At 33.7% G+C, this 8,681-nt stretch overlaps 1 protein-coding gene across 2 annotated transcripts; it reads right to left on the bottom strand.

Annotated features, from left to right (window-relative positions):
• Window positions 1-3,754: 3,754 nt before the first annotated feature.
• Window positions 3,755-7,530, bottom strand: LOC120086067 (transmembrane protein C9orf5 protein). Of its 2 annotated transcripts, XR_005484140.2 has the most exons (3): window positions 5,381-7,467; window positions 4,248-4,493; window positions 3,755-4,077 (listed from the first exon to the last, which is right to left on the bottom strand). XR_005484140.2 is itself a non-coding variant. In XM_039042495.2 (2 exons), exons 1-2 carry the CDS (start codon window positions 7,220-7,222, stop codon window positions 4,365-4,367), a joined length of 1,971 nt encoding a protein of 656 aa, XP_038898423.1. In that variant the 5' UTR covers window positions 7,223-7,530; the 3' UTR covers window positions 4,123-4,364. The 2 variants fall into 2 exon arrangements, 1 of the variants encoding a protein (XP_038898423.1); XM_039042495.2 differs by lacking the exon at window positions 3,755-4,077 and having other exon boundaries at window positions 4,123-4,493; window positions 5,381-7,530.
• Between the last annotated feature and the right edge of the window lie 1,151 nt (window positions 7,531-8,681).

The following is an 8,681-nucleotide window of genomic DNA, read 5'->3' as shown; positions in this document are numbered from 1 at the left end:
TAGGTGATAATTTTTTTAGAAAATATATATTTTTTCACCGTAAAAAGTTCGAATTTTTTAGTTTGAAAAATAAAATTATATTTTTAATTGAAAAATGGAAATTTTATTTTTAATATTGTCAAATTCAAATTTTGGAGTACTCACTTTTATAAATTACAAGTGAAAAATACAAGTGGATATGAAAAATGTAAAACGAGGGCAAGTTATCTAGCTAGGAAGATTCGAAGACATGATATTGGATTGAGACTAGTAATGAATAAGAGGCATGCAAAATAGTATCTCCTAAGAAAATTGTTCTCACTTTACACCTCCAATTTAGTGCTCGGCAAAACGAACCATTGGACACAATCTGATATGTTATCTATATGCGCCCTACATCTTGTTCTTTCAAGCATAGAGGAGTTATGTAGTGTGTGATCAAATTATTCCCACAATTCTCTATTTTAGCACTCAACACTCTTGGACCAAATTTAACATCTACAACCATTTCTAAGATACTTTTAAGGGACTATGCAATTGAGCAAAAGTTAATGATTCGATAAATTTTATTTTAAGTCAAGAGTAAAAAATAAAGTCTTTTGTTTAGCTTTTATGAAAACCATTTATTACCAAACTCTTTTCAATATTGGGTTCAACATGATACGTTGATTAGCAATAAAAAAAAATTAACTCAATGAAAAGAAGTGTGAAATTTTAACAAAATAATAAGGCATATAGTTGGGGGCTTTTCTTCCTTAGGGCATCCAAATTTTTATCCTAATGAACTTTGTTCATATTGAAACAAAATAAAGTATAAAATAATGAAACAAAAACATTCCTATTGAAAGATAAATTTGAGATGTTAAAAGAATGCTCCAAATAAAGATATACTAACACAAGTGATGAGGAAGAAAAGGACATAAAAATGAATGAATGGAGAAAACAACAAAGGTTAATTATGCAAATAATTTCTTTATAAATGTTGAATAAAAGTACAATTAAGAGTTCTACAAATTAAAGTTGAATAAGTAAAATTGTTTAAGACTTAAAAAAAAAAAAAAAACAAAGCAAACTAACTTCAATAAAAGAACTCTTAGGAAAGCTCTCTCCTCTAGCTTGTCAATTTTTTATAAAGAAAACAAGGGAGTTACCCCTTCTTCTTTCATATGAGAAGTCCAAAAAAAAAAGTTAAAACTACCATATGATGAACTTGAAGTGACGGCTAAAAGAACTCTAATGGATATGCTTCTCATAATTAGAGAAAATGTATCAAAAGAAGTATAAATCTTTCTTTTGTTTAATCTAGAACATAACTTATCTAGCTTCATACTTGTCTATATATTTACCATGGGGCATATATCGAATCTTCCACAAAATGTTTTCTTCTTTCCAATATAAGATGCTAACAGTTGCAAAAATTCATATAAGGAAAAGAGTCTGGCTTTCATATGACAATAACGGTAAATTTGTTTGATGAATGAAGAACATGACTTGCAGAATAGGAATATCTGCACACCTGTGTAGTGTACACGCACTTTGAAACTTAGGTTAGAGAGTGAATAAATGTAGCAAGTTAAAAGTTCTCAAGTGAAGAGTGAACTTATTTCTACTAGAACTATAATGATGTATTCTTAAAAGTATGTGGCCTGAATTATTCTAAATAGAATTTTGAAGTCAAACCAAGGTTACCCCTCTACTTAATAGGGTTTCGAAGTCAAACCAAGATTACCCTTCTACTAATTAGGTTAGACATGCAAGAGGGATACATGTCCTATTGGGTATTGACCAAGGCCTAGCACATCGAGTTGAGTCAAGGGTCAGGCTAATCCTTTCATTTAGGCCCATTTTGGTTCTTAAACACTACTTTTGGTCTGGATCTTGTTACTTTTACTTTTTCTTAGTTCTATGACTGTTTTTATTTGGGTCCGATCATGTCCTTAAATCTATAAAATCACCTATACAAACGTTAAGTATATGGATGAATTTCTTTGACTTTCAAATTTTTTATTTGAGTCAAGATTAAAATTATGTCATTATCTTTAAATATTTTTCTATCTTGTGCTAGATTTACTGTGTAATTATTTCTTTTAAAGAGATTTACCATGTTATTATGGGCTAGATAGATATATGCAATGCATGCAAATGCTATTTTACTTTGTGTTCATTGAAATCAATCCAATGCTATATTTAGAAGCTTCAAAGTACTCTCACAATAACTATCTATTTTAAAAATAACGTGTGAGTGCTTTAGTCAAGAGCTTCTTAAAATGCCACGTGTGAAAGCATTTATATTGTCCATTTAACCCTAGTGATGGATTGAAAAGCACTTCATAAATAAATAACCAAACATATTGAAGTAATTTGGATCTAAACGAAACACTTTAATATAGTGTTTATATTAAAAAAAAAAAAAACTTTTTGCTAAAAGTAGATATTCTAAAAGCAAACAATATATAAGCATGTTTGGTAGAGATTTTCATTACCCAAAAATCATTTTTTTTTTTCCAAAATTGATGTTTGGCAAATTTTGAAATTGTCTCCAGAAAAATATAAAATCATTTAGAATTGATTTTATCCACAATTGTCTCATTTTTTTAAATAGGAAGATTTGCCCCATTTATGCATTAACATTGTTTTAATAAAGAATACTTTTTTAATAATATGGTAATTCTAAAATCATTTTCGAAACCAATCGGATAAAATAGAGCTCAAATATATCGATCGGACAAGAAGAGGCCAAATTATCGAAAGACCTCTAAGGGTAGGGCACATTGTGCAGCACCTAAGGCAGTAGCACTCGTTGGCGAGAGCGCTCCAATATTGCATGGTACTACTACACGACGCAAAAGGTAGTAGATTAGCTTCAGGATAGCGTCACAGCGCTACGGGCTTTGACAGAGGCTGTACAGGCATCAAGCGAATGAAGCCAAGATAATTGAGATTACGACTATTTATGAGGGTCTAGAAAGCATTCACTTTACCAATTTGCGTTAGAGTCTATTTATTTAGAAGTGATCCATCCTCAAAATATCATTTTGTTAGATCTCTTGAAGGCTTCCTTTTTCATTGAAAAAACTAAGTCAATGACCCTAAATTTGGGTGATGTTTCTTTCTTCAATGTGTGGTGAGATCATGATTTCTTGAAACATTCTCTTGTGAGAAAGGCGTTAAAATTAATTTTAACCCTTTTGTTTCCTTCTAAAATCACCATTTCAATAATGTACTTCAAAATACACCAAAGTAATATATTCATCTAGACAAATTCTCACCTTTTTTTTCTTGGGAAGTAGACAAATTTTATCCCACAACCATTTTCATTTGATTGTTGATAAGAAATTAGTTCATAATTTCGACATTAAGCTTTTAAAATTGCATTCAATATACCCATTAAGCTTTTAAAATTGTATTCAATATATCCGTTAACTTTAAGAATTTCACTTTCGATTTTATATGGAATAAATCCCTGAAGTTTAAGAATTTCACCTTCGATTTTATATGGAATAAATCCCTAAAGTTTAAAAGTGTTTTAAACGTCGTTGAACTTTTAATTTTGTATCTTAAAAATTTCTAGCCTTCTAGATATACATTTTTTAAAATTTCACAAATCTATTAGATATAAAATTGAATTTTCTTTTATCTGGTTCATGATTTGTATGGACGATTTTTCTTCAATAAACAACTTCATCAGTTTCAAACTAAGCCTAAAAACCGTTTAGAACTTTTAGAAGTACTCTTTTCTATATAACCAAACATCATGATAAATTAAGAATATTACTTTTTATGGATAAAAACTAGTTTTGAACTGTATTATACTCACTCTAAACAGATACAGAAAAATAACTAAGTTCAATTCAACTTTTCCGCCACACAAACTATTGATTCTTTCAACTTATTCTTACGATTTATCTTTCAACTATTTAAATTACATAAACAGCCAGAACAAATGGGCTTAAAATCTCTTCTGCAAACTTTACAGGTTCCATCAGGAACTCCCAACCTTAATGCCACGCTCCAAGTTCATTTTCTGGCTCAGTTTCTGGAATTTGAAAGCTTTATTCTGTTTTTCTTGACAAGAAAAGACAGGAAAGACGAAGAGTACTTCCCGAACCGACCAGCATCGTATAGATACAGTGACAAGCAATCAAAAATTAAAACATATAACTATATTTCTCTCAAAAACAAAATGATTTTACATGGGAAAAAATGGAGATAGAAAGACCACAGAACCAGTATATAAAAAAAATAAACATAACTTACAAATTTCTTACAATTCAATGGGCAGTTCTCTTGCAGCAATGGCAATGCATCACCAAGAATGATGGAGTTTGCAGCAACCATATGCTTGATAAAGAAGACCATAATTTACAAACAAAAATAACCGCTGTCTAGTTGCGCTTTTCGTTTTCCTTTTCTTTCTCCTTCTCCTTTCCTTTATTTTCACCCAGAACAAATTCCACATACAAATCCTTGAGGGCTATCACGACGGTTGTAATCAACGGTCCCATAATCGCACCCTGTGAGAATGAATAAGAGATCTTTCAGTCAGAATTCAGATAAGTTTTTAGGGAGATGAGAATTTCGTTGATAAATGAAATTACAATGGATGGAGAAAGAACCCCCAGAGTATGAGGGGATCCGAAGCCAAATGATTACAAGAAAGCCTTCCAATTAACCAAAAGAATGCCAAGATTATAATCAGAGAAGAGGGAAAAACATTTACACCAATATAAAGCTAAGATAATTACAAAGTTCAAAAGAGTATCAAAAGGCTATTTCTCTCTAACCAAAGTTTCCAAAGGAAACCCTATTTAGATTTACCCACAAAACCTCTTTCTCTCCTTTAAAAGATGATCCCACAAAGGGAAGCAAGCAGGTCAGCCATGTTGGCTGGTTGAGCCATGTGGCAGCTGAAACTTGTGATAATTTTCAATCTTCAAGTTACTTCTGAGGAGTGGAGGGAGCTTTCTGATCTTGCAAAATATACTAGATATCATTGGGTTTCTTTAGATAAGAGGATTGAGCATTACTCCTTTTGGTAATTGCTTCAAACTGGGAAGGTCTGTAGTACAGGTGAGTGATTTGTATTTTGGAATTCTGTAAGTTTTTGTGGGAAATGGGTATTTCACTTGAAAGTTAAACCTTGTTGGAACTTCTGAATTTCTAATTAAAAGTTTGGTAATTTGGAGGTTCACAATTAAACAATTTCGATACTTCATCTAGGAAATGGAATTACTACAGTTCTTAAGAGAATTTGAAATCAGTTATTTCTTGAAGTATCTATCTTAGCTAGTATAGAAGCTAAAATCATCACAGTCGTCAAAAGCGTGTAAGCTTTAATGATTTCCCACAGCAGAAACACATGGAATGCAAAATAAAAGTCTAGAAGGGAAAGAAAATTTACCTCCAATGCAGATGAAAATAAAGTCATTCCACCAATGATGCTAAGTCCCATAAGGTATTCACTGTGACCAGGTATGTCCTCTTGAATTTCCGAGATGCCATAATCCATGAGCACGAGGTGAATAATGGCCAAACAGATGGCTACTACATATCTACCTTCGAGCAGCAGCTGCAAGGCTGCTGGAATTGTTGCAAACCAAGACGGAAAAATTGGGAAAAGAGGACTGAGAAATGCAAGAACAGTGGACACATACAAGAAATGTATTTCAAATAGTCTAAGCAAGAGCCATGTTAGACATCCTTGGTAGATTGCAATCTCTGCTGTAGCCAAAAGAACACCCGAGATTGCATGGTCAAGAACTTCAACACATCGAATTCGGGCCGAATCTTCAATTGGAAGCATATACATAACTTGTTCAGTCACACCACCAGATTCAGAAGTGATGAGATAATACAGAACCCAAAAGAACACCATCGACTGAGAAACAAAGTTGAAAACCTCAGCCGCTCCTGAAATGATAGAACTACCAATCGAAAGCATTAGCTTCGCACTGCCTCCTAGTACTGATACACTGCTAGCAAAGACTCGCTGCGAAATATCCATCCCTTGAACGGCTAATCCTTTTGCTTTCTCAACTAAATCCTCCCTAGTAATTATCAACTCCCTAATAATTGCATCCAGCTCTGTATAAATCTGACCCCATTCCTTGTTACTAATCCGGTTTCTCAAGCTCATAAGTTTGTGCGTGTATGGTGATGGAGTCATTAGAGAAGTCGAAGGCCCCGAAGAGTTAACACGGGACGATGATAAAGCCAAATGCTTAATCCCAGTGACAAACTCCGTCATATTATACTGCATAGCCAAGCTATCTATCTGTTCCAACACTGCTTCATAAAACTTGGTGGTGTAGCTATCAATCATCCCAGGCATATCATTCTCTTCCATCCACTTCTTAACCCCAATCCTCTCCGCATAGTTGCTCTCTTCCACGTGTAGTTTCAACGAAATCATAGCATCTTTCCCTTCAACCCCAATTTTGTAAGAGAAAAACACTAATCCAGCCAAGAACACAACAATCATAGCAACAATCAAGCCAATTGCAACAATGGTTTTCAATCTTTTCAATAGCCCTGTAGTGAAAAACGCACTAACAGCAGTACGACGAAAACTCAAGCTACGAAACGAAGAAACATTATACTTGGTAGGATCCACGGACTTAGAACCAAACAAAAAGCCTAACGCAAGAAGCGAAACAGAACCAACAACACCAAAATTCTCATAAGCAAGTATAAAAATCCAAAACGACACAAGCCATCGCAGCAACTTAGAAAACACACTCTGATTCCTTCTAACATGCCCAGATTTCTTCCTCCTAAGAACAACCCGAAAACAAACTTCTCGAAATTGAACAAGGGTTCCAACAAAAACCTGAAAAACAGCAACAGGGATGGCGAGAAGAGTCTCGGTAAGGCCCAATTGAAGGGGTTCGGACCAGAACCCTTCAAGGGTTTGTTGAATGCCGCGAAGAGGGATAGAACAGAGGACGGCCCACTGAAGAGGGCGGAGATAGGCTTCGAGGATGCGACCGACGGCGTAGAGAGTGAGAATGGTGAAGGCAAGGCCGGCGTGGGCCATGGCGATGTAAAGGGCAAGGCGGACCTGAGGATCACCGGAGAAGGAGGAATTGGAATCGGATTGAGGGGGTTTGGAAGATTGGTTTTGAGGGTCGGGGCTGGGTTTTCGAACTGAGGCGGATCTGAACATGTCCTGCCATGGAGGGCTTGAGGAATTGGAATTGGAATTGGAATTGGAAGATGGGTCAGAGTAAGGGACGAGCTCCATTGGAAGGGAAGGTGGAAACGACAGAGATGTGGAGTTTGATGAAGAGATAGAGAAGGGCAATAATGGAGGGAGAGGAAAGGAGAGGGAGGCAAGTCAGAGACGAAAATGATTGGCTTTTCCATATCGGGCTTTTGGGGACAGTAAGTTACTGAAGTTTACTGTCATTTTTTATGCTGTCGCCTTCACCAGAAACCTTCCAAAATCCCACACTTTTCTTCCCAATGCCACCATACAATGTTTAGATTGTCTGCACAAATGTTCATAGGAATGTCTATAAAATGTTTCAGGAAGAATCCTTAAAAAGACCATTTCAATAAGATACAAAATAACTAACTTTTTATATTTTATTGAAGGTTTCTTCTTTGTTTTTTTTTTTTTTTTTTTTTACTACTACTATACTATATTCAAGTTTAGATATATTTTGCTATTCCTTTGGTAAGTTCATCGATTTCTTAAGATGTATTAGAAATGTTGACATATCAATCGTCAATAGAAATTGTAATACCTTACACTTTTTATATTATAAATTTCTTAATTATGGGAGTCATATTTATTTAGTCGATCATACTCAAATCTTTTGAGGACGTGTATAATCTTCATCTATCTTCTATATATAGAGAGAGAGAGGAAAAATCGAATCTATGACCTCGAGAACAAGAATAGATGTTTGATGTTCTTTGAGATATGTTCATTCTAGTCATTTCTAAGATATTTAAGTTTGTAATATTCCATTGAAAAAGGTATTTGATGAATTAATTAAAGATTGTGTGATGAGCTAATTTTAAGTTTCTTTTAAAACGATGGTGGAATAATCCTTTTATGCTCAAATCCAAAGGAGATCCATGACGTTAGCTAGGAGAAGACCATCTAGAAGAGTTTGGGCTTCTACAAACTACGTTTGAACATATCAACTTGGGTGTAAGTCTCATTTGAATCCTAATACACTAGGAAGAAAAATATATGTTAAATATTGTCAAATATCATTAGATCATGGAAAAGTTCACTATTAGAATTAAAATATTTTCAAAATATAAATTTTACAGGCCAAATAAAATATTTGATAATTACGTTTCAAAAAAATATTTGATAATTTAAAAGTTAAAACAAAGGGTTGATGGTAAATCAAAGGATTGATGGTTCTATTACATGTAAAATACACCTTTAAATCTTATTGATTAATTAATCTTGTTTTAATATATATAGAAAAAATTGAAAGAGCCTATTTAAAATCTTTAAATTTGAAGACCTATTAAAACTTTTTAAAGGTTTTTAACCTTTAAAATTTATTTACGTTTTAGATATAAGAGCCTTTTAAGAAAATGATCAAACTCGTAATTCTAGAAAGATAAAAATTATTGGATTCAAAAAGACTCCACATGAACACCAGGGAGGTTCGAGCATTGGCTAGGGGCACCAAAAGGGTAGACTGATAGTTGACGGCAATTGACAAAGTATGGAA

This window comes from Benincasa hispida, chromosome 9, assembly GCF_027475165.1.
Source record: "Benincasa hispida cultivar pf3 chromosome 9, pf3_genome.v1.1, whole genome shotgun sequence".
Classification (NCBI taxonomy): domain Eukaryota; kingdom Viridiplantae; phylum Streptophyta; class Magnoliopsida; order Cucurbitales; family Cucurbitaceae; genus Benincasa; species Benincasa hispida.
Note: the sequence above shows the minus strand (reverse complement) of the source record. Positions and strands in the feature narration are given on the sequence as shown.